General features: G+C 36.3%; 1 protein-coding gene and 1 long non-coding RNA gene across 2 annotated transcripts; one reads left to right on the top strand and one right to left on the bottom strand.

Moving 5' to 3' along the window:
* Window positions 1-3,666: 3,666 nt before the first annotated feature.
* On the top strand, window positions 3,667-6,500 carry LOC140853359 (uncharacterized). The gene is made up of 3 exons (XR_012136360.1): window positions 3,667-4,277; window positions 5,288-5,400; window positions 6,252-6,500. It is a non-coding gene; the product is annotated as an uncharacterized lncRNA (long non-coding RNA).
* A 15,437-nt stretch (window positions 6,501-21,937) lies between these two features.
* LOC105060714 (zinc finger protein 1) lies at window positions 21,938-23,125 on the bottom strand. The gene has a single exon (XM_010944523.4). The coding sequence runs from the start codon at window positions 22,909-22,911 to the stop codon at window positions 22,192-22,194; it is 720 nt and encodes a 239-aa protein (XP_010942825.1). The 5' UTR covers window positions 22,912-23,125; the 3' UTR covers window positions 21,938-22,191.
* Window positions 23,126-27,734: the final 4,609 nt, after the last annotated feature.

The raw sequence follows: 27,734 nt of genomic DNA, 5'->3' as shown, positions 1-27,734 counted from the left end.
TCAAAATTTGTAACACTTGATTCATATTGAGTTACCCTGATAGGACCTCTGATGATCTCGATCATGAGTGCCTCATCGGAAGGATACGAAAGTTTCTCTCTCCACTTTCTCTCTCTACTTTCTCTCTCTAGAATTTTCTCTCTCTTCATGGATTTTCTCTCTCTAGAAGTCTTATGGATCAGTGGAGGATCCAGATACTTAGGTAAATCCTAATTTTGGTTAATCCTAAGAGAGATCCTAGATTTGTGTTATCAGATCGATTATCGGTAATTTTCTCCATATATGTGATTTTTATATTGATCAGGGTTATGAAGAGATGATTGTCTGCATATGATATCGAGTGGAATATCTTGTTAGAGAAATTCATAAATCAAAGAAGAACATTGATTTCTGTGTTTGGATCAGTCACCGGTAAAGGTAAGAATCCCTGTACATGATCACTATTATGTATATGCTATTTTACTGTTGGTCTAGCATCGTTGGTTTTGCATCGTCGGATTTGAGATCGATGAATTTATTATACCTGAGATACTGTTATTTGATTTTGAGCAATGAGTATGTTATGTCAATATATATGTATCAGAGATTGATGGCATGATTATATGGATATGACATATCTGAATTGATCATAATGCAAGACATAATTGATTGATGAAATCAACACATAATGATTAAATGAAAAGAAAGAGATATATGGTATGGACTAGCCTTGTCATGTGGAACAGCCGGCCAGGAGCTTATGCCTGGGACAGCCCGCCAGGAGCTTATGCCTGGGACAGCCCCCACTGGCTTACAGGTGGATCAGCCGGCCAGGAGCTCATGCCTGGGACAGCCCGCCAGGAGCTTATGCCTGGGACAGCCTCTCACGGGCTTTGGTACGTGGGACAGCCGGCCAGGAGCTCATCCTGGGACAGTCTTGAAAGACTTTTTAAAGTGGATTCGATCCGGATGATGACTGAGGTATAGACTTGGATAGTCCAGAGCCAGAAAGAAAATGTTAAAAATCATGTGATTATGAAAGGAGAAATGAAAGATAAGACATGAAACAATTGTTGAACAAAAGTGTTTCACCTGTTAACATATGATGATGCATCTATTTTGACAAGACAGCAAATTTATGAATGTTTGCATTATTCTGGACATTGAACATGAGATTTTATATTTTATTGCTATTCTTTATTTTCAGACTATATTACTATATCAGTGTGATATGGGAATTCTTACTGGGCTGTAAAGCTCACACCCCTTTATCTTTCTTTTCTTCTCAGAGTTACAAGATGTCCATGGTTGGCTATGGTATGGATTTGTGAGTGAGCGGATGCATAGATAGAGTACCGTTGATACTTGATCAGAGGATTGAAGGAATGTTAATTGTAATTATGCAAGTTTTATGAATTATTGTTGAAATTAAATATTATGGTTGATAAGATTGTAATGATTTAATTTGGCCTTGCATATTCTTTAGGGCTTGCTCTAAGGAGTGTGCGGCCATCACGTATCCGACCCGGGTGTTGGGTTCGGGGCGTGACAAAATGGTGTCAGAGCATAGGATATGATCGTTAGGGATTATGATATGAGTGATTAGAATATTACAGAGTAATATCAGAGCTTAGGTTATGATCATTGGAGATTACAATATAAATGATTTGGATGTGATAGAATAATATCAAAGCTTAGGTTTAAGATCACTAGAGATTATGAAGAGATATTAAAACTTTATGTAAGATCAGTAGGATGTGACAGAGTGGCATCTGAGCTTAGAGCTTAGGTTACGTTCATTTGGAGACAATGATATAAGTGATTAGGATATGACAGAATAGTACTAGAGCCAAGTTTAAGGTCACTAGGGATTGTCATATAAGTGATATCAAAACTTTGGGATTATAATCACTAAAGTATGATTGATAATATCAGAGTTTAAGATTTTGATCATTAAAGGTATGATAAAATGATATTAGAGTTTAGGTTATGATCACTAGAAAATATGATTTAAGTGGTATTTGAGTTTAAGGTTATAATTATTCAGAATTGTAATTCTAGTGATATCTGAACTTAGGTTATGATCATGAGGAACACGATAGATATGAAAGAGAAGATTTAATATTTAGATTTCGAATCAATAGATATTAAGATGGAATTTATGCATAAGTGGCATATGTTATCTATAATAAAATTGACGAGTTATATCTTGGATTTCAATTAGTAAGGTTGACCTAAGTATGAAAAGAGTTGACCTTGGAATGAAGTGGGAGGTATTGATAAGTTATGTTGAGAATACTAGATGATTTAATGATTGAAGATCATGATACTTTTCTAATTTCGATGATAATTATCTGATGCGTTATGAATTTTGGACTTATCAAAAGAAAGTTAATTAGGGTATGATCTAAGAAGAAATTTCATCATATGAGAGAGAAATATTTTTGAACACTGAACCTATAAGAGGTCATATATGAAACCCAATCTTAGATGAAAAAAAAAAAAAAAATATATATATATATATATATACTTGAATTTTATTATGAGAATATGAGATACACATCTTGATGAAATTTTTAGTTACTCAAAATATCATATTCTGAATATGATTCTTTGATCTTTCAAGTTGCATTGAATTTCAAGTCAATAGTTTATTTTTTAAGTGGATCAAAAGTCTTTTGATATTGTTGTTAAATTAAATAAGAAAATTTATTTTGTCAGAGTATGATATACAGGTTATGATGAAATCTTTAATAATTCGTATTATTATCTTTGGATTAGATTTTTTTTTTATGACTGTTGAAGATGATGAAGTGTATTAATTATTCAAGTCAAAGTTTGGATTTTTAAATTGATCTAAGACATCTTACTAGTGTTAAAGTTTGAATGACTTATACAAGGGACAAGATTTTGTATAGATTTATTGATTAATATTAAGGGTTGTGATGAAGGGAGTTCTATAAGAAATAATCAAGTTGATTCTACTTAAGGATGCTGGCTTGAGTTCTTCTAGTTTGTCAAGTTAGAATTAATTCTTTTAAAAAGAAAGATTAATTTAGAAATTATCTAAATGATTGTAAGATAAATCTAAGGTTAACTCTAATTGATTCTAGATATGTTGGATTCTTGAAGAGTGATGAAACTTATGCAATGATTTCAAACACAGAAAGTGGGTCAAGATTTAATTTTTATATACTATACCCGAAGGTAGTAAAGATAAAGAAACTTAAAATTTTATCCTAAGTTTTATCTGAAATTTGAAGGTTGGATCTATCTTGGATCGATCTAACATATAAGGATATTTTTATCTTTGATATAATTATATAATTTGATAAACCAAGATCAGAGTGCGCAGCAAAAGCATGGTGGGTTAAATTGATTAGAAATATTAATTCTTTGATTCTGAAGATATTATGGAATACATTAGTTGTTAATAAAGAATAATTTTAATCTGATCATAGTCGGATAATTTTTGTTAGTAGATTGTTTCATTATAGATAATGCCAAAAATTTTAGATATCTCAAGTTTATTAATAGCTTGATAGTTCTGATATTAGTTCAAATTTAGAATGTCCTGACATAGATCTCATATTTTTTTTAAATTTAATATTGTTACTCAAACTGATATAGAAGATTGAGATTTTTCTTAAGATGAGAGTCTATATATAAAATTTGTTGGAAAATCAAGTGAAGAAAGAAATCGATGATGGTAAAGAGTGCTCGATGTTTGATCTTTATTTATCAGGGGTAGTATGAGATAATTATGAATTTCGAGTGAAATGTATTAGACAAATAACGGTGGTATATTAATACAAGTTTAAAATGTTACAGTTCTTCAAAAAGTTGAGAAATCAATAAGAAGGGATGAGTTTGAGATTTCAAATAATTTTTGTTATAACAAGATCATGAGAAATAAAAGACATTATTGTAAGCTTGAGAATGACATGAAGAATGTATACTTTGAAATAGATATCTCAAACGACATAACCTAATTTCGAGGACGAAATTATTTTAAGGAGGGGAGAATGTAACGACCCAGAAAAAAAAAAAAAAAAAAAAAAAACAGAGAAATTGGGAGGAAGAAGACTCCCGTTGAGAGTCTTCTTCCCACCGTGAAAAGGAGTGGGGAATCCGAGTAAAAACCGGATTCCTCCTCTATAAAATCCCCTTTCCCCTTCCTTTAGGTTTTTATCACGGGATTTTGAGAGATTGAGGGATTTTTTTTCAAAAGGATCCGCGGGTTCTTAGATGGAAAAGAAAAAGATTGCCGGAGTTCTTCTCGGCTGCCGGAGCTCGAGGTAAGCCCCTCCCCTTCTTCCTCTCCCTCTTCCCTTTCTCCCCTGGCCCAAAGCCTCGCCGTCGGCCACCGTCTTTGCCGGAAAATTCATGAACAAGAAATCCCCTGTTTTTCCGATCTCTTTTTGATTTTTTGCCGGCCGAACCTCGCCGCCGGCCGTCCATTGCTCACCGCCGCCTCCACCTGTTGCCGGATCTCCGACCAAGCCGTCGGAGCCCGAGCCATCGAGGGGGGGACCTCACGGTCCTCCCCTGTTTCAGCCAAGGGAGGCCGCGGGAAGAAAAGAAGAAAGGAAGAAGAAGAAGAAAAGAAAAAGAAAAGAAAAAGGAAAAAGAAAAAGAAAAGAAAAAGGAAAAAGAAAAAGAAAAGAAAAAAAAAAAGGAAAAAGAGAAAGAGAAAAAAAAATAAAAATAAAAGAAAATAAAATAAAATAAAAAAGAAGAAGAAGGAGAGAATTTTCCTCTCTCTCCTTTCTCTCTTCTTTCTCTCTCTTTTCTCTCTCCTCTCTCTACCTTCTCTCTCTACATTTTCTCTCTCTAGATTCTCTCTCTAGACTTTTTTCTCTCTTTACGGATTTTGTCTCTCTAGGATCTTTTCTTTCTCTCTGATTGCATCATGAATCCTAGAATAAAGTTGAAGATGAAAATAAGATGATCTGAGGTTGCTCCGAAATTCGTGCAGTAAATCTGATCCCAGTTCGATCCTATTCAAAATTTGTAACACTTGATTCATATTGAGTTACCCTGATAGGACCTCTGATGATCTCGATCATGAGTGCCTCATCGGAAGGATACGAAAGTTTCTCTCTCCACTTTCTCTCTCTACTTTCTCTCTCTAGAATTTTCTCTCTCTTCATGGATTTTCTCTCTCTAGAAGTCTTATGGATCAGTGGAGGATCCAGATACTTAGGTAAATCTTAATTTTGGTTAATCCTAAGAGAGATCCTAGATTTGTGTTATCAGATCGATTATCGGTAATTTTCTCCATATATGTGATTTTTATATTGATCAGGGTTATGAAGAGATGATTGTCTGCATATGATATCGAGTGGAATATCTTGTTAGAGAAATTCATAAATCAAAGAAGAACATTGATTTCTGTGTTTGGATCAGTCACCGGTAAAGGTAAGAATCCCTGTACATGATCACTATTATGTATATGCTATTTTACTGTTGGTCTAGCATCGTTGGTTTTGCATCGTCGGATTTGAGATCGATGAATTTATTATACCTGAGATACTGTTATTTGATTTTGAGCAATGAGTATGTTATGTCAATATATATGTATCAGAGATTGATGGCATGATTATATGGATATGACATATCTGAATTGATCATAATGCAAGACATAATTGATTGATGAAATCAACACATAATGATTAAATGAAAAGAAAGAGATATATGGTATGGACTAGCCTTGTCATGTGGAACAGCCGGCCAGGAGCTTATGCCTGGGACAGCCCGCCAGGAGCTTATGCCTGGGACAGCCCCCACTGGCTTACAGGTGGATCAGCCGGCCAGGAGCTCATGCCTGGGACAGCCCGCCAGGAGCTTATGCCTGGGACAGCCTCTCACGGGCTTTGGTACGTGGGACAGCCGGCCAGGAGCTCATCCTGGGACAGTCTTGAAAGACTTTTTAAAGTGGATTCGATCCGGATGATGACTGAGGTATAGACTTGGATAGTCCAGAGCCAGAAAGAAAATGTTAAAAATCATGTGATTATGAAAGGAGAAATGAAAGATAAGACATGAAACAATTGTTGAACAAAAGTGTTTCACCTGTTAACATATGATGATGCATCTATTTTGACAAGACAGCAAATTTATGAATGTTTGCATTATTCTGGACATTGAACATGAGATTTTATATTTTATTGCTATTCTTTATTTTCAGACTATATTACTATATCAGTGTGATATGGGAATTCTTACTGGGCTGTAAAGCTCACACCCCTTTATCTTTCTTTTCTTCTCAGAGTTACAAGATGTCCATGGTTGGCTATGGTATGGATTTGTGAGTGAGCGGATGCATAGATAGAGTACCGTTGATACTTGATCAGAGGATTGAAGGAATGTTAATTGTAATTATGCAAGTTTTATGAATTATTGTTGAAATTAAATATTATGGTTGATAAGATTGTAATGATTTAATTTGGCCTTGCATATTCTTTAGGGCTTGCTCTAAGGAGTGTGCGGCCATCACGTATCCGACCCGGGTGTTGGGTTCGGGGCGTGACAGTCTATAACCCACATAGGAAGAGATTCACCAACAAGCACACTAGATACAACAAAATAATCAATGTAAGAATTATGACTACTAAGACTAAAATATACCTTCTTCAGCTCAATGCACTCACGAGCGAAGTATCCCAGCATCTACAATTGTAGCAAGGCATCTTGATCTTATCTTTCTTGCCAACATTCTTTGCTCTCTTCCTTTTGGTATTATTCTCCTTCTTAAATGAGGTCCCACATTCTCTAGTGCTTTATCAACTTTCTTTCACTTGGGCTTAAATATTCTACATGGATTAGTCTCAACAACATTGGAGGGTTTAGTAGCCTCAAGGCACTCTTCCTCAAGTTTCAAATGGCACACAATGTCCTAGAATGTTTTCATATTCTCATTGTGCATCATATTAATTTGCATATATTCTCATGAGTTGGGAAGGAAGCAAATTACAGTCGGGACCTACTGTTGATCAGTCAAATTATTGCCAGCAAACTTCAACTAGTGAATCATGTTTGATAATATCCTTAGGTGCTATTTTATAGTCTGGTTAGTACACTTTTGGTAACTATCAAAATACAAGATCAAACTGCGTATTATCATATGTAGATGCACACAATAGCAGTATGCAATGCGGGTGTGCATGATCTGGGCATCCAACCCAAAAGTAAATTTTGCAAATACGATGGGCCATTCAGCATAGTGCTAGATTGTTCTGCACTATCACACACAACCCTTTATTTTTATTTAGGGTGAATGATCAGTCTGACATACACTTGCAAGATGTTACTACAATGCATTAATACACAGCCCAAAAAAAACCAAAACTTTCTTTCTAAAATTACTGGTCTTGGGAAAAGGTGGTCAATGCCTTAATTAACCATCCCAAACCAAAAGCCATGATAGAAACAAAAAGGAGATGCGAAGCCAAGCGCCCGCGTTGCGATCATGTGTCCCCACATGATCATCTTCTTTCTCGGATGGGTTTTTAAAATAGAATGAAAAAAATACAATTTTTATTACATAAATTCAAAAAATGAATATAATATACTATTGGAAAGCTTATCCTAAGAGCTTTCCAATGGTACCAACATCCAAATAAAATAATGACCGTATAAAAAGGTTTATCCAATCAAAAAAAAAATCTATCTTTTAATCTATAAAATATTATTTCTTCCATTGTAAAAGGTGTTAGGCTATGAGAGTTTTCGGATAAAAAGGACATAAAGAGAGAAAGATAATATAGCATTCTTCCATGCAACTTTTACTACATACTAAAAGTCAAACAAAGATCATAAATTTAACCTTTGGGGCTCTAAACCAATGTTGGATGGTGGAAAGATATATCCGATCTTGTCTAATGAAAATACATCATGACTCTATACGATCTGTCCTGGCTCAGAATTGATTAAATCACACACCCTTTTTTTCTCAACAACAATCCTATGTCGATCTCAATATTCATGGTAAGTAGGGTTACAAACAAACTAAACCAATAATCTCCGTACAAGAGCCTCTAAATCTCAATGATAACAATAGAAGTGTGGGAATTGATCTTTCCATCACCCTACATGGGGCACATGAATTTTAACTTTTTTTTTATCACACTCAAATCCAAAGATCAGTCTCTTTATATAAAGTAAATCCTACTATTTGAGAGATAAGAATAAAATGCTCTTGTTGTATCGGTTGGTTGCTAATTAGACTCTGAGTTATTAATGAGATTATTTTTAATTTAAATTTATCGAATCGGGCTGCAAATGGATGCAACTAATTCGGTTCCAACCGAATGCCCAACAATAAGGTAAACCTTTTATCTAGGTCGATAGCCTTTTACCTTGAGCAAAACTAACCTACAATTCTAGTATTAGGAAAAATAGCTCCAGACATTCATTTTATAACAATAAATTTTTATACATAAAAATTAGTCATCTTATTATTTTTACTTAAATACAAAAAAAAAAAAAAAATCATTGCAAGTAGTTGCATATCGTGGGATATTTTATTTTTACTGTTTTATTTAGAGAAATGTTCCACCGTTAGTATGATCAGGGTCCAAATTTTATTCTCTCGATCTTTTCCAAGCTAACCTTCCTTTGGTTACATATAAACACTAACCTGTGTACTGCATTGTGAAAGTGTTGATCATGGGATATTGCCGTAACAGAGCTTCTGTCAGCCTCTCCTTGGTTATCAAGTTGCTGAAGCATACCAGAAGCTCGAAATGCTAGAAAGCTATTCTGATCTTCCAAAACATAGGTATTCGAAATGGGATTCATGTCATGTCATCTTCAAAAGGTCATTGGGCAGAGATAGCCCATTAAGAAGAAGAAGATGGTTCTTCTTGCTTGGTAGTGGACCGATTGAAAGGTTCTTTTTGGCTCAGCAGGTGTCAGAGATGAATGGTGGTACAAGGGTGAAGCAATGTTGATTTGGTTGGCTGTGCCTGGTCTTAGGCCTCTCACTACATCACGTCGCTCTTTTCCCTCATCTTGTTCCTTTCCCACTTTGTTTGCTAACACTCCATGTTGTCCTAAGATTTTCTAGGTAATTTCACCTCTATTGTCAAAGATTTCGCATTTCCCACAGCCCACAAGACTTTGATGAAAAAAGAACAAACAAACCAAGGCCGTCAATATAAAATATGATCGTTCTTTTAAATTAAATACAACTCAAAATTTATATTAACTAAGGATTACTTTATGATTAAAGGAGTATGAAGTTACTTTTTTCTTGAGCTAAAGTACATCGCTCAAATGCTTCATTATTTTCAAATAAAGCCCAAATGTTTCATCATTGACATCTGACACCTAGTACTTTTGATTAAAGGAGTATTATGAGCTTCCTATTCTTCAAGCACACCATGCAACACCTAGTAGTCTTGCATGCTCATACCTGCCTCTAAGTCAGCCTATCAAGCTAGAACTGTAAGTTGGAAGCGCTCTAAGGGTGGAAGAGGACAAAAGAAAGATTTTGAGTAAATAGAAAGTTGTACAGCACCATGAAACTCTCTAGAAGGCTTGTTTGCTTGCTTGCTTTGGCCAAATGAGGCCTCCCCTTTGTATGAGTACCATTATATACAATGAATGGCTATGAATATGTATAAGTGTCACAAAATCTAACATTTAGAATCTTTCTATATCACTCTAGAACTTTCCCTCCTTTTTACAGGCAAGGGCTAGAAAATGTCTAGCTTCCCTTTGCAAAGTCTAGCATGTTCTAACCAAATCCATAAGGTTCTAGAAAATTCCATGAACCTTGGAAATTCAGCTTCTTAAGGTCCTTTTTGGCACATATATTCTCTTTTCCCTTCCATTATCATTTTACTCTTTTCCACTCTAAATACAAAAATTTAATGGGACAATTTGATCTTGACGACAAAATCTAAGCTGCCATGAATTTCAACGTGCATTAACTTCAGCTTATTCCCTCCACCTATTGCCTACATTTATTCCTCAACCAAATATCAAAACCCATCTATTCCACAAAATAAGCCTATTTTTTCGACGATGCAAGGGATATTAGGACTACAGTACAAATCCATTCTACCAAAATGGTGAAATAAACTTATACGTTGAATTGGCTTATCCTTATTTCCTTCAATTACTATTTTCCCCTTACCCACTTTATAAACACTCAAAATTTCAAAAGGCAATTTGGCCTTTAAAGATAAAATGCAAACTGAGGTTAAGCTGAGTGGTGCATTAAATGCAGCTTATTAGCTTTCCCTATTCCCACTTTATCACGCCCCGAATCCAACACTCAGGTCGGATACGTGATGGCCGCACACTCTTTAGAGCAAGCACTAAAGAATATGCAAGGCCAAATTAAATCATTACAACCTTATCAACCATAATAATTTATTTCAACAATAATTCATAAAACCTTGCATAATTACTATTTAAATTTCTTCAATTCTCTGATCAGATACTATGATACTCTTATTTATCCTTCTGCTCACCCGTAAATCCAAGCCATAGCCAATCATAAGCATCCTGTAACTCTGAGAAGAAAAAAAAGATGAAGGAGTGTGAGCTTTACAGCCCAGTAAGAATTTCCATATCACACCAATATAATAATATAATCTAAAAATAAAGATAAGCAATAACACATAAAAGTCGATGTTCACTGTCCAGAGTACTGCAAACATTTATAGATGATCTATTTTATCAAAAGAGATGCATTATCATATGTTAATAAGTGAAACAATTTTATTCAACGATTGTTTCATGTCTTATCTTTCTATTTTCTTCTATTATCACATCGTCTTTAATCCTTTCTTTTTGGCTTTGGCTTTGGACTCCCAGGATCATGCGACGATCTTTTATTCGGATCGATTTCTGTGATCTTCCTCGAATCGAAATATTCATGATCTTTCTCGGATCAAAGTGGCCATGATCTTTCTCGGATCAAATCATTCATGATCTTTCTTGGATCAGATTCTTCCACACATAAGTCTGTGAGGGCTGTTCCAGGCATAAGCTCCTGGCAGGCTATTCCACATGACAAGATCAGTCCAAATCATATTTCTCTTTCTTTTCATTTTCATGAAATTATAATATTTGACTTCATTAATCAATTCAAATTTTGCAGTGTAATAAATATGTCATACCCATATAATCATGCCATCAATCACTGATACATATGTATTGATATAACATACTCATGCTCAAAATCACATAAATAAATAACTGTGTCTCAGATATAACAAATTCATCGATCTCAAATCCAACGATGCAAAATCAATAAGATAAAACCAATGGTAAAATAACATATATAATAATGATCATGTACAGGGATTCTTACCTTTATCGATGACTGATCCAAGCACCAAAAATCAATGTTCTTCTTTGATTTATGAATGTCTTTAATAAAATATTCTACTCGATATCATATGCAGACAATCATCTCTTCATAACCCTAATCAAATATAAAAATCATATATGAAAAAAATTATCCGATAATCAATCCACAAATCTAGGACCTCTCTCAGGATTAACCAAAATTAGGATTTATCTAAGTATCTAGATCTTTCACTGATCCATAAGACTTCTAGAGAGAGAAAATTCATGAAGAGAGAGAAAATTTTAGAGAGAGAAAGTAGAGAGAGAATCTTCGTATCCTTCATATGAGACAATCATGGTCGAGATCATCAGAGGTCATATTAGGATGATTCAATATGAATCAAGTGTTACAAATTTCGAATAGGATCAAACTGAGATCAGATCTACCGTACGAATTTCGGAGCAATCTCAGATCATCTTATTTTCATATCAATTTTATCCTAGGATTCGTGATGAAATCAGAGAGAGAAAGACACTAGAGAGATAAAATTTATAAGGAGAGAGAAAGGTCTAGAGAGAGAAAATGTAGAGAGAAGGTAGAGAGAGGAGAGAGAAAAGAGGAAGAGAAAGGAGAGAGAGGAGAGAGAAAATTCTCTCTTTTCTTTTTTTTATATTTTTTATTTTTCTTTCTCTTTTCTCTTTTTCTTTTTTTTTCTCTTTTTTTTCTTTTCTTTTCTTTTTCTTTTTCTTTTCCTTCTTCTTTTCTTTTTCTTCTTTCTTTTTCCTTTTCCCCGTCCAAAACAGGCATCGTCCCCCTCCATCTCCTCTCACCCTCATGCGGCCAAGGAGGGCCGACTCCAGCCACCCTCCAACAGCAGCCGACGGCGATGCATCCACAGCCCCGGTGACAACCCCAACGATGGTTGTTGCCGGTGGCACACGGGGGAGAAAAATAAGAAAAATAGGGATGGCCCTGTTCTTCTCCAATTCGATGGCTTGCCATCAGTTGCCAGCAAAAGAAGGATGTCTAGGAAGGAAGAAGAGTAGGAAAGGAGCTTACCTTGCACCGACGGTCGAGACGAACTCCGACGACCTCCTTTTTCCCCATCTAAGAACTCACGGATCCTCTTTAAAAAAATCTCTCAAATTTTTTAAAATCTCTTCAAAATACCTTTTGTAGATACCTAAGGGAGAGAAGGAGGGTTTTATAAGGGAGATTTCCTACCCTTACTCGGACTCTTAGAGGAGAGGAAGAAGACTCCGATGAGGAGTCTTCCACCTCCCATCGGCTTTCTCCTTTTATTTTTGTTTTTTTTTTTTTGTATGGGCTGTCAAGGGTTTACAGGCCCAAGAACCTGGGCTGTTACAATCTCCCCTCCTTAAAAAAAATTTCATCCTCGAAATTAAGTTATATCGTTCGAGATACATATTTCAAGTATCCATTCTTCATGTCATTCTCAAGCTTACAATAATATCTTATATATTATTTATTTCTTGTGATCTTATTATAACAAAAATTATTTGAAATCTCAAACTCATCCCTTCTTATTGATTTCTCAAATTTTTTTTTTTGAAGAACCGTAATATTTTAAACTTGTATTAATATACCACCATTATTTGTCTAATATATTTCACTCAAAATTTATAATTATCTCAGACTGCCTATGATAGAAAAATAAATAAAGGCCAAATATCGGACACTCTTCACAATCATCGATTTCTTTCTTCTCTTGACCTTCCAACAAATTTTATATGTAGATTCTCATCTTAAGAAAACCTTAATCTTCTATATCAGTTCAAGTAACAATATTAAATTTTAAAAAAATATGAGATCTATGTCAGGACATTCTAAATTTGAACTAATATCAAAACTATCAAGCTGTTAATAAACTTGAGATATCTAAAATTTTTTGGCATTATCTACAACGAAGCAACCTACTAACAAAAATTATCCGACTATGATCAGATTAGATCAAAATTTATAGTATCCTTTCATTATCAATAAAATCCTTCTTTATTTGCAACTAATGTATTCCATCATAATATCTTTTGATTTAAAAGATTAATATTTCAAATCAATTTAATCCATCATGTTTTTGCTGCGCACTCTGATCTTAATTTATCAAATTATTTGAGTCTATCAAAAATAAAAATATCTTTGTATATTAAATCAATCAAAGATAGATCCAACTTTCAGATTTCATATACATTTTAGGATAAAATTTAAGGTTTTCTTGTCATTACTATTTCTTAGGCATAGCACATCAAAATTAAATCTTCATCCACCTTCTATGTTTGAACTTATTACATAAGCTTCATCACTCCTCAAGAATCCAATATGTCTAGAATTAATTTGAGTTAACCTTCGGTTTACCTTATCATCATTTAGACAATTTCAAAATCAATCTTTATTTTTAAAAGAATTAATAAAAACTTGACAAACTAGAAGAACTCAAGCCAACATCCTTAAGTAGAATCAACTTGATTATTTTTTATAGAGCTCCCTTCATCACAACCCTTAATATTAATCAATAAATCCATACAAAATCTTGTCCCTTGTATAAGTCATTCAAAATTTATCACTAGCAAGATGTCTTAGTTCAATTAAAAAAAAAAATTCAAACTTTGACTTGAATAATTAATACACTTCACTATCTTCAACAATCACAAGAAAAATTAAAAAAAAAATCTAATCTGAAGATGGTAATATGAATTATTAAAGATTTCATCATAACATATATATCATACTCTGACAAAATAAATTTTTTTTTTAAATTAACAATAATATCAAAATACTTTTGATCCACTTAGAAAAGTAAGCTTTTGACTTGAAATTTAATGCAACTTGAAAGATCGAGGAATCATATTCAGAATATGATATTTTGAGTAACCAAAGATTTCACCAAGATGTGTATCTCATATTCTCATAATAAAATTCATGTATATTTTTTTCATCTAAGATTGAGTTTCATATATGATTCTCTTATAGGTTCAATGCTCAAAAATATTTCTCTCTCATATGATAAAATTTCTTCTTATACCATATCCTAACTTTCTTCTGATAAATTTAAAGTTTGTAATGCTCAGATAATTAATATCAAAATCAGAAAAGTTATCATGATTTTCTTTCATATAAGTTTAGCATTCCAAAATCATCGAGTATACTCAACATAACATATCAATACCTCCCACTTCCTTCTAAGGTCAACTTTTCTTATATTCAGGCCACCCTACTAATTGAAATCCAAGATATAACTCATCAATTTTATTATGGACATCATACGCCACTTATGCATAAATTTTATCTTAATATCTATTGATTCAAAATCTAAATATTGAATCTTCTCTTTTATATCTATCATATTCCTCATGATCATAACCTAAGTTCAGATATCACTAAAATTACAATTCTGAATAATTATAACATTAAACTCAAATACCACTTAAATCATATTTTCTAGTGATCATAACCGAAACTCTAATATCATTCTATCATACCTTTAATGATCATAATCTTAAACTCTGATATTATCAATCATACTCTATTGATTATAATCTCAAAGTTTTGATATCACTTATATGACAATCCCTAGTGACCTTAAACCTGAGCTCTAGTATTGTTTATCATATTCTCTGATTTCACTCTGTCACATCCTATTGATCATGCATAAAGTTTTGATATCTCTTCATAATCCCTAGTGACTTAAAATTAAGCTCTAATATCATTTATCAAATCCTAATCACTTATATCATAATCCCCAATGATCATAACCTAAACTCTGATACCATTTTATCATGCTCCGAACTCAACACCCGGGTCGGATACGTGATGGTCGCACACTCCTTAGAGCAAGCCCTAAAGAATATGCAAGGCCAAATTAAATTATTACAACCTTATCAACCATAATAATTTATTTCAACAATAATTCATAAAATCTTGCATAATTACTATTTAAATTTCTTCAATTCTCTGATCAAATACTATGACACTCTTATTTATCCTTCTGCTCACCCGTAAATTCAAGCCATAGCCAATCATAAGCATCCTGTAACTCTGAGAAGAAAAGAAAGATGAAGGGGTGTGAGCTTTACAGTCCAGTAAAAATTTCCATATCACACTAATATAATAATATAATCTAAAAATAAAGATAAGCAATAACACATAAAAGTCGATGTTCACTGTCCAGAATACTGCAAACATTTATAGATTATCTGTTTTATCAAAAGAGATGTATTATCATATGTTAATAAGTGAAACAATTTTATTCAACGATTGTTTAATGTCTTATCTTTCTATTTTCTTCTATTATCACATCGTCTTTAATCCTTTCTTTTTGACTTTGGCTTTGGACTATCAGGATCATGCGACGATCTTTTATTTGGATCGATTTCTGTGATCTTCCTCGGATCGAAATATTCATGATCTTTCTCGGATCAAAGTGGCCATGATCTTTCTCGGATCAAATCATTCATGATCTTTCTCGGATCAGATTCTTTCACACATAAGCCTGTGGGGGCTGTCCCAGGCATAAGCTCCTGGCAGGCTATTCCACATGACAAGGCCAGTCCAAACCATATTTTTTTTTTATTTTCATGAAATTATAATATTTGACTTTATTAATCAATTCAAATTTTGCAGTGTAATAAATATATCATACCCATATAATCATGCCATCAATCACTGATACATATGTATTGATATAACATACTCATGCTCAAAATCACATAAATAAATAACATTGTCTCAGATATAATAAATTCATCGATCTCAAATCCAACGATGCAAAATCAATGGGATAAAATCAACGATAAAATAACATATATAATGATGATCATGTACAGGGATTCTTACCTTTACCGGTGACTGATCCAAGCACCAAAAATCAATATTCTTCTTTGATTTATAAATGTCTTTAACAAAATATTCCACTTGATATCATATGCAGACAATCATCTCTTCATAACCCTAATCAAATATAAAAATTATATATGAAAAAAATTATCCGATAATCAATCCATAAATCTAGGATCTCTCTCAGGATTAACCAAAATTAGGATTTGTCTAAGTATCTGGATACTCCACTAATCCATAAGACTTCTAGAGAGAAAAAATTCATGATGAGAGAGAAAGTGGAGAGAGAATCTTCGTATCCTTCGTATGAGGCAATCATGGTCGAGATCATCAGAGGTCATATCAGGATGATTCAATATGAATCAAGTGTTACAATTTCGAATAGGATCGGACTGGGATCAGATGTACCGCATGAATTTCGGAGTAATCTCAGATCATCTTATTTTCATATCAATTTTATCCTAGGATTTGTGATGAAATTAGAGAGAGAAAGACACTAGAGAGATAAAATCCATAAGGAGAGAGAAAGGTCTAGAGAGAGAAAATATAGAGAGAAGGTAAAGAGAGGAGAGAGGAAAGAGGAAGAGAAAGGAGAGAGAGGAGAGAGAAAATTCTCTCTTTCTTTTTTTTCTATTTTTTTATTTTTTATTTTTTTTTCTTTTTCTCTTTTTTTTTCTTTTCTTTTCTTTTTCTTTTTTTTTCTTTCTCCTTTTCTTTTTCTTCTTTCTTTTTCCTTTTCCCCATCCAAAACAGGGGCATCGTCCCCCTCCATCTCCTCTCACCCTCATGCGACCAAGGAGGGCCGACTCCGGCCACCCTCCGACAGCAGCCAACGGCGATGCATCCACAGCCCCGGTGACAGCCCCAACGGTGGCTGTTGCCGGTGGCACACGAGGGAGAAACATAAGAAAAACAGGGATGGCCCTGTTCTTCTCCAATTCGACGGCTTGCCGTCAGTTGCCAGCAAAAGAAGGATGCCTAGGAAGGAAGAAGAGTAGGAAAGGAGCTTACCTTGCTCCGACAGTCGAGACGAACTCTGACGACCTCATTTTTCCCCATCTAAGAACTCACGGATCCTCTTGAAAAAAATCCCTCAAGTTTCTTAAAATCTCTTCAAAATACCTTTTGTAGATACCTAAGGGAGGGAAGGAGAGTTTTATAAGGAAGATTTTCTACCCTTACTTGGACTCTTAGAGGAGAAGAAGAAGACTCCGATGAGGAGTCTTCCTCCTCCCATCGGCTTTCTTCTTTTATTTTTATTTTGTTTTTTTTTTTTTTTTATATAGGCCGTCAAGGGTTTACAGACCCAAGAACCTGGGCTGTTACACACTTATTCTTGAACCAAATACCAAAACGCACATATTCTATCGGACAAGCCTATTCCTTCAAAAGTGCAAAAAATATCCCTACCAAACACCAGTTAAGAGAATCATGCCAGGCAAACTTATTTCGGCAAGCATACACCCTATCCTTGAAACGATGGTCTCTTTTTACCCCAAAAAAAAAATGGTCTCTAGTTCGACTCGGGATAGCAGCACTCACATCATATTTCTCAAATATATATATATATATATATATATAGAATAACATAAAAAGAATAAGATTTTATAAAAGAATTCTATGTAGTATGCATCTAGAATTGTTAGTTGTGCAAAGTATTACAAGCAATTCTGATAGAGAAATAAAATTGGCATTTGTTACTAAAGCTTCCTCCATTTTTTATCTTCTCTTAACAGTATATATGTATGTACGTATGTATGTGTGTGTGTATAGGTATGTATGTATGCATGTATATCAAGTATTGCTAACTTTTGAAGTATAAAGAAATAAAATTGGCACACATTACTCAAATGATATACACGCATATAGATGCACACGCATGTGTATATATACGTGTGTATTTGTGTAGCTCAACAAATCTTATTCATAAGCATATTAACTTTTGGTCCATTTTATTTTTTTTTTTTTTCCTGACTTGCCATCAATCTATTAGGAGTCATTTTTAAGTTTAGAGATCCTACTCTCTCTCTCTCTCTCTCTCTCTCTCTCTCTCTCTGATCACTCTTCGCTTTCTCTGAGTCTCCGCGTGCTCTTGGTCTTTAACCAACATAAAAAAATGTTAGTTTCAACCTCAAGAGGATTTATGGTAAAATCCCATTGGCACCCAAGTTATCCATGTTGTAAAGGTAATTTGCCAAAAATTTTGTGCCTTTTGAACATTTTGTAATCAATTACATAAATCTACAGCACTCGATGCTAGTTAGTTCATTTTTTGTAGAAGAAATAGTGCCAATGATATTGAGTCAAGCTGGGATGTTGCCTTATACTACTATAATTATTGAAGGTATGTCTCGATATTTATATAAGATTGATGACTTAGGCCATTCATTTAAACATAGCCCAATATTAACCAAATCCTATAAGATTCATGACTTGGGCCATTCATTTAAACATAGCCCAGTATCAACCAAATATCACACAGTTCAAATCTTGTGGAAAGAAGAAAAATATCTTCATAATTTTTTTATTATTATTATTATTTATTTCTATAGTCCAAAGGCTAGAATTTAGATTGGATTTGGACAGATTAATCTCGGAAACATGATTTTCAGTCTAATCCTACAGGAATAATTAAATGAATTCTTAATTCTTCTAACAAGATTAACATCTCTTGGTCTAGGTCTTTTCCCATCAGCTTCTGATAAGACCGGCGTCAGTATGGTCTACACGAATTGAAGACCATGAAAGCTGTCTGCTAAGAATCAAGTTTATTCCAAACCGCGTTAGGTTAAAACCAAAGTGTCTTCCAAGCAACTGGTGGCACAGTAGAAGCCGTCAAAGGGGGAATGGAGAAAACTGTTCTCCTTTCTCTAAGCCATGGAAGGCTTCATTCAAAAAGTCCTATTCGACTCTTTGACTTCCTAAATAAAGGGCATTCATAAGCATTGAAGACGAGTGCAACACTGTGAGACAATACCTTCTCGAAAGAACCATTCCACTTGTTTTCCTAGCCGACCCCATGGCCCAAAGAGAAGCCATCAGGATGACATTCCAAGTGTTTTCAGCTCTAGTCAGGCCAGAACGAGACCATAAATGGCCCTAGTGACGTAGAAGTGGTGGACCCATGGGTGGAGAAGGAGCAACCATGTTTCTTTTTGTGACTCACGCTCCTCGACTAGCATCATTTTCTTAGTACCGCGTCAACGGCCCTGTGATGGCTATACCAATTGGACACTAAATTGGACTTGATCATCAGGTGATGGAACCTTAATTGGTATTTGGCATTTATATTAATGAGTCATCTTAATTTTATATCTATCCATTCAGCGTTCACGCGTAAGGAGCCATGTCATTGATATTAGTCAAGTAGGATGGGCTGCCGTGCCCCTAGTAAATTGCAAGTTTAACTTGCCTAAGTATTTTGGACACATGATACATGATCCATGTAGGAGCACAACTGGATCAGGACCTACCAGTCTCTACAAATTTGAGACTAGGTCGGCCTTTCTCAACAAAATTCTGGTCAAATGATTGATCAAGTTTGGGTTGGGCATCTTGGACTACCCACTTGATATGGCTGGTTCGAGTCAAAAGTAAAATTGAGAATATTGGTATCTAGGCAGGCAAAAATTTAGCCAGCTTTTACTTGGTTCACTAGATAGACCATCTGTTAACTTCAGTTGCTCAACCAAAGCAATAATCTACTCTCAAGTAGAATGCATGTAAGATCGATATATTATGGTAACTCACTATTTGCTACTTTCTAATTACTCCTATAATATAAAATATTTTAGCTTTGAGTTAGGTTTGCATTTGTTGATAAAGTCTAAGCCATATTTGGATTTTCTTTTTTTCTATAAACCAAATTTTATTCGACCTAAACCAGCCTCCCAAGTTGACGGAAAAAACTTCTATAGTCAGGCTGATTATGGAAGGAATTATGGTCAGATCATCACCATCTTGCCACGTGCATATATTGAGATATCCATAAAAAAAAAAAGCGGTTATATAATGTTTATCTAAACTGTTCAAATATCCTTAGGATTTATCCTTTTTTTTTTCTTAGTATTTATACGTGCATGGCCACCCATCTTTTGATTGACGTTTTCAAAATATGTCCAACTATAATTTCTTTCATAATCTGTCCGACTATAGAAGTTTAATCCCAAATTGACCACCTTAATCCAATATTTCTCTTTTCCTTTGTATGACACATATATATTTAATTTCACCAAGAGTTGGAACCTACAATACATAAATGTAATTGAGTATTGGATCTTGGTAGGACAAAGGGATGAAAGTTAAATCCTTACTAAACCTTGTTCTTCTTCTTAACAACTCATTTTTTGCGTGGTATCCAGCTTCTCTAACTCAAAGACTCGATCTTCCTTTTATTTCTTTCTTGGCGGACCATTTACACCACGAGTAATTGGCATGGGACCCGAAATCCGTATCAACATGACTTTGCGACGATTGACTTGCAATTAAAAGCGTTTCCAAGCAAACCCACTTCACACACCACACCGCATAAATTTCCACCTCCATGAAGCAAATTCATAGCAGATCCACCGGCCAGCGAGAGAGAACTATTTTAGTTGCCGACTACCTGCCACGTCCAATCCAATCCACCCTCATACGTGCATGGACCCACCTCAAGTTGGTGTCATGTAAAGGCTAAACAAGGAGCCAGTGTGGAGCCTAGTTGGAGTCACCAACGTCAGTGAAGATGTGCTAAAAAGTAAGTGGAGAACTGGGCCACTCTCTCTCTCTGTGATTCTTTCTACGTTTGTTCGAGGAATTAAAGCCAGTATATCATCTGAAGGCTAGACAAGTAACCTCTCCCTTTCTCTCTTCATCAAGTTAGATTATGCTAGAAATGTTGTACCTTTCTACAATTAAATATTGATATTTTGTTAGGAAATAACGTTAAGAATATTAATATCTAGTTGAAAAATTCTAGGAACGCCACCTTACCCAGCACGAAACATCCAGGCCAAAATCCTGGACGCCAGCCAACTTAGCAAAACCGTGTCTGCAGCTATCATCGACCACATCATCACAAAGCTTTTATTAGATCATTGATCAAACCTCTTTGTTTTAAATGCACCAAAAGTGACCTCAGACGCTTGCCACACGGCACCTCCACCGCCACCTTTCGGAGCTTCCAAAGTTTTTTCCATTCCGATCCGTCCATGCTGCCTCTTTGTTCGGTCTCGCTGGCTGTAAGGAGAATAATCCCAAAAACTATTTTCTAGTTATACTTTACCAAAAAACATATTTTCAGAAAAAATCACATGGAATGTTTAGTTTTGCTAGTTTTCTTTTTTTTTTTTTAGAATTTTTCAACTTTTCTTTAAGGTAGTAACTTTTTTTTATTAATTTTACATGGAATTATTTTTTTATTTTTCTTTCTTAAAGGTTCTACAAACTAATGTTAATTCTTATATTATATGAAAGAAAAAGAAAGAAATTTAGTTTCTAGATAATTTCCTCTAAAAAAATATTTCCTCTCTAGAAAATCTTATGAAATAACTTTTGTTTCTCTTTTGCTACAAAAATAAACTTTTGTTATCTTTTTCATAAATTTAGTGTTATGGCGGTTGCTTCCGTCACTGTTTCATTTCAACAGCAGCGAGCATAGAAGCAAAGGAACTCTTCTCTCTCCTCCCACCTTCCCTTCCGATCCCCTCACCAAAACCCACCTCATCAGAATCCATATTCTCGAAACTAATATTAATCTATAACATAAGCTAACGACATGAAGAGCCAAGTCAGAATCCATACCTTCTAAAAAAGTGATGATAATAACCTTATAATTATCTCTAACCAACACAATAAGAAAAAGATACAAATCTTGTGAACAGTATACAAAAAATAATTGGTAATTCCCTGTACACCAACAAATAATTATGACATCATTCCAAACCCAAAACTTAAAAAATAATAATAAACTAAACAAAGGCGGTCGCAGGATCTTCTGCGACCGCCTTCTTTCTGTAAGTCCAAATCGAGAACCCCGGCTTCTTCAGCGACCTGCGACCGCCGCCTTTCTTTTAAGTTGAAATCGATAACGCCGGCTTCTTCAGCGACAGAGGGCTCTGCACCTCCTCGTCGTCGGCCGCCGCCAAACACCAACTTTCTGCGGCTTCGAACCCGAACTCCGGCAGCGGCGGCAGGTTCAGATCGAACACCCTCGGCCCCGAGCTCGCCGCCTCCAGCGTCGTCACCCCGCTCCCTCCGGTGGCTCCAGCGGTGGCGCCGCCTTCGTAGTGGCGTCTCTTGTGGCCTCCCAGCGCCTGCCCCGTCGGGAACGTCCTGTGGCACACCGAGCACTCGTGCGCCCTCCCACTGCCGCCGCCCGACGACGAGATGGTGCTGGCGACAGTGGAGCCGATAGAGTCCACCTCCTCCGCTCCGCCGCCGGGGATGTTGGGCTTCCGGTGGCTGGCCTTGTGGCCACCAAGGGCCTGGTAGGAACTGAAGGCCTTGCCGCAGACGGAGCACTTGTATTTCTGCCTTGTCTCCGGTGGCGGCGGTGGCGTGGGGAACGGGAGGCGTTGACCGGCTTCGCCACCGCCGTGGGCAAGCATCATGAGGCAGAGCGCCAGGTACTCCTCTTCGGTCGAGTGGTGATCAAAGAAGCGGTGACGCTTCGACCGCTTCCGCTTTGCCCACCCCTCCACCTGCTGCGGCGCCACCGCCGCTTCTCTCGATTCAGCAACACTAGACTTCAACACCGAAGCCGGCACCGGTGCCGAAGTTTCCAGGGCCATCAGAGCTTGAAACAGCGGCAAGATGAGAAAAGCACAAGAAGAGAAAGGGTTCCGTTGGGCAGAGAACTAAAGAGTGGAGAACAAGGAAGGGGAGTTGGGTCGTATAAATAGGTGGTGGGCAGTGCCGTCAAACTTGGGGACTGGAGCAGGTTAAGCGGCGCGGGAACACGTTAAGTAGCAGGAGTGCTAGCAGCGGCCTAATGGGGCAACAGGAAGTGTCGCGAGAGTGGACTGGAAACAATATGAAACCGCCTCTCACGAACACGATGGAGATAGTCTTCTCGTGCTGTAAACATTAACGTATGAATATAAACAAGAGTAATATAAAGAAAGGAGGCATCTTATTGGATAGAATTATAGAATGTCGACATAAATATTGTAGATTAGGGACACCGCACCGTAATCCAGGCCTTACGTGGCTTTGGCTTCCTACTGTGCCACGTGGCATATATATATATATATATATATATATATATATATATATATATATATATCTGTGAATCAGAACCAACATCTACTAGAAGTCAAGGATAAGGAAATCTCCGTGAGAAACACAAGAGGTTGACACGTGCTTCTCGTTTTACCTACGTACACACATTCGTCAAGCCACCGTGGATTAGCGTGAGTTTGTTTTACTCTGCAACGTGTAGTTTCAGCTATTTGATTAACCAAAAGCAGAATTTAAGTGAATTCCTGTATGAGCCATTTTAGGGAGAAAAAAACCCCAAGTGGTTTCGATTTAGGGGAAGCTGAAATCACTCAAGGAAGTAGGCTCTTTGGCTCAGATTTGGGTTATATCTTTCGTGCCACAGACTGATTCACTAGATCGCACAATAATTGCTATGAGATCTATATGTATAGATGCCGCGCCGCTGCCGCCGCCAAAATATATATATATATATATATATATATATATATATATATATACTTTGAAATCTGTGCGAGATATACTCTAACGGTTGGTGTGGTGAAAAAAAGAAAGGAGATCAGCCATTCATTATTTATAGCTTTATATGGCACCTTCTATGATAATCTTCCTCACTCGTTGAATCAGGCACACCAGCTCTAATACGATCTGTCACGGACCAAAAATTTTAAGCTATTAGTAGAGGACCAACCCGGGCTTATCAATCCACAGCTCAGCCTGCAAACCGTACATACCCTAATTCAATGCATGTTCGCATGAAGTACGGATCGTTTCTGAAACATAAGTGGCGTGTGAATGATGGGGATTGCAAGAGATTTCATGATATATATCTAAGTAATTGAAAGTTCACTTCCATCTGCATACGACTTGAAAAAAATTTATCAGCTAAAACTAGTTATATCTCCATCTCCTCTGCCATAGTTTAATTTGAACTAATAATTAGTTATTTCTTCTGCTCAAGGAGAGACCATCTAGTTGAATAATAACAAGATTACAATCAAAACAATGCATCACGTAAGATATACGAATTAAGGATAATTATAATTTCTGAATCATATATGAAAGATCTCGATTTTGAGTCACCTGCCTATCTCGGTTCTTACATTGAATTGTCTTAGACCCAAAAAAAAGAAAAAAGAAACTAAAATATCTTGTCTACTAACTCATGCACCTCTTTCTTTTTATGGTGCACAATAGGAATCAGGCAGACGATCCACTCTCTTATTTTCTTTTCATTGCTCGCAGCCAACCCTCTCTGTAGAATAGTGAATGTGGCAATGTTGGCCAATCTTACAGAGCGCCTTGAAAACACCTAGGTTGATACATTAATTTTCATGAAAACTAGCAAGGAATGCATTGATTTTCACTTGTGTAGCTTCGAATTGGTCACAGGAATGTCCATCGATTATCAAAAGAGCTCAATCTCTGATATCTCTCCTTCCTCCGTGGGAGAGGATTGTGCCGTATGATTGAATTATCCTCCTGTGCCACTTCCCATAAAATATCTGGGTCTTCCATTGCGTGGCAACAAATCTTCAAAGTTGGATTGGCTAGTATTTATTCAAAGAGTGAAATCTAAATTGACATAATAGAAAAGCAAATACCTTTCCAGTGGAGGTGGCTTATTGGTGTCAACTCGATACTCACATCTCCTCTCACCTATTTCATGTCCATATACAAGGTCCCATCTTGGGTCATCAGGAGGACTGACTGCATTAGAAGATCTTTCCTCTAGTAAAGCCCGGCTTCAGCTAATGGCTTCTCTTGCAAAATGAATTGGCAGACGGTTGGTCTCCAAAAGGAAGGGGGCGGCTTGGAAGCAAAGGTATCTAATTTCAATTTCAATCAATCTTTATTGGCGAGATGGGGTGAACCTCTCTAGAGGACTCAGGTCTCTGGAAAAGTCAAATTCAGTTTGCTTACCATAGAAAAAAGGTGAAGGCTTTCACCAAGTTGGAAACCGAATGGAAGGTGCTCTAGTTTGTGGCATGACATCATTGATGCCCTTCAAGCCTTTTGGAGTAGGACCCAACATTTGATTGGCAATGGCCAAAACACTCTTTTTTGGAAAGATAATTAGATGGCATATGCCCCCTCGAAATCCATCTTCCCATCTCTATGCCAGTTGAGTACTGAAAAAGAATGGATTGATTGCTGACATTGAGATGGCGTACCTGGAAAATCAGATTGCATTGAGACCATCAGCTGACACTCAAGAACAGTTTGACAACGTTTCATCTTTGTCAGCAATTGTAACACTGAATCTGGAAGATGACGAGGTCCTTTGGAAAATGGATGGAATGAAGGCTTTCTCAACAGCCTCCTTTTACCTTTTTCTCAATAGCAGGGTAGTTAGATGCAATCTTGCTTCAAAAATTTGAAAGCTTCCTATACCGCTAAAAGTCAAATGTTTCCTTTGGTCATACTAGAAGAAAAGGCTAAAAGTGGAAGTTGAAAGCTTCCGACTTCGTTTCTTCCATCCATTTTACCATCTTCAGTGCCTCTACAATATCCAGCTATCCTATTCCTTCTTGCGCTTCTTTCATCTCAGAGATAGGTGTCCAGATTATTTTTGTTGTACCAGCTAGTTAACTTTTTGCTGACTCTTCTTGATCTTGCGTTTTATTGATCTATGTTGCTATTGGTCCCCGAAATGACATCTACGTTAGTAACTCCGAGGCACAAGGAAGCCTTTACCGAGCTGAACAAGGGAGAAGACCGAATCTATACGATAAGTCCCTTGTTGGAATTATTTCGAGCAGAAATCCTCCAACGCTCAAGTTTATCAGAGAACAATGGGAAGAAAAGAGCAAGAGGGACTCAAGAGCTTTCTTGGGGTCTCCTTTGCCCTCTATCTATGGATTGGGGCCATTTGGCAGCGGTGGCTATAGTTGAGGATATTACGCAGCTTTTTTCATATCTAATAGGGGTGAGCTGTCATTTGACAATCCGAATATACTAGCGATGTTAAATGGATATGATAACAATCCAATGAATAATTGCCATCGGAAATTTTGGTCTGATATGATATTGGTTCCATCTCGTACTGAGCCGAGGTAGGTAGCTCAATGACCAATCGAGGTATTACATACATCGATCACAACTAAGATAAGCCTGTACCTTGTATCGATGACTCTCATTCTCAAGTCCAAGCGAAAATCTTGCTCGATTGAAGGGAGTAGAAGGCTGACCGAGCTTGTTATCAAGTTGGGTCGGATCTTGCTTAGGCATTAGCTCCAAGGGACATGTGGCATGATTGGATGAGGTGAATCATCACCAGGTCAGGCACTGTGAGTGGCGATCCATGGGAACTTAGTTCGACCAATACTGAGCTGACACATGTTGGCCATTGGACAAAGCTAGATGAACCGATGCTTGATCAGAGCTTATGCACTCCATAAATAGAGGTCTACCCTCACCTTATCCTTTTACTATTTTATTAGGCTGGGTGCAATGACCACTGCAATTTCTAGAGAGTGCAGAATGTTTCTGAGTTTTCATCCAATGATCTTTCTGGCAACATTTCCACTAACCAAGCTTTGGTAAAATCAATATTCCGAGGTCAATCCAACTCAACTTGGTTTTCATCCTCCTCCCTCTTTCCTAATCCTTTGTTCTTCTCATCCATCCTTTCATCATTAGTTTATTTTTAGTCCCATGGTCCAAGATGAGTGGTACCACGAGCTCAATGGGGAGCTAGTCAATCGACTGGAACCTATCTCAAGATTACGAGATTTCTTCCTCCTTAAAATATAAATCTAAGAAGCTAGAAGTTGGGACCAAGGAAGCCTTTGGCCCCAATGCTTCTAGTCAGTCCTCGATCAAGAGGACCTGGAGGTAATTCACCCAAATACCGACTAGATGTAGGAACCAGATCTAGGGTTTCAGGGTTAGATCTTGAAACTTTTTCAAGATCATACAGCGGAAGACTAAAATAAATCAAAATTTATTTTCTAAAATCAGAGAATCCCTAGATCTAAGATCCTATTACATGATTATTATATAGCATTAAATCAAAAATTAAAATATATAAATATAGCATGAACTACATGTTGATCATATCAACATGTTTCTATACCACATCTAACGTATGTATTAAACAATAGATCAGATCTATTACCTTGCAAGTTAGATGCTCTAACCTCGCTGATCCGGGCTTGAGGATGATGTTGCAAGCCGCACATGCGTCCGGCCTCTAGGAGTCATCCACACGAGCCCACGAATCTCAATCAGAAGTCCTGCTTCAGGAAATCAGCACAGTATGCTAGTACTGCGCTGATCCTTCTTTGATGGTTGATCATGTGCCTCCTTCTTTTTGATTTGGACTCTTCCAAAGATAAAAAGTAAAAGAAAGAGTTTCAGATCTGAGACGCTCTCAGAAAACTCAAGATGGAGG

Source organism: Elaeis guineensis, chromosome 13 (genome assembly GCF_000442705.2).
Source record: "Elaeis guineensis isolate ETL-2024a chromosome 13, EG11, whole genome shotgun sequence".
In the NCBI taxonomy this organism is placed as follows: domain Eukaryota; kingdom Viridiplantae; phylum Streptophyta; class Magnoliopsida; order Arecales; family Arecaceae; genus Elaeis; species Elaeis guineensis.
The sequence above is the reverse complement of the archived record's forward strand: the minus strand, read 5'-3'. Positions and strand labels throughout refer to the sequence as shown.

Coding starts and splice junctions, on each gene's coding strand:
- LOC105060714 (XM_010944523.4), bottom strand. CDS start 22,911: ATGGCCCTGGAAACTTCGGCACCGGTGCCGGCTTCGGTGTTGAAGTCT.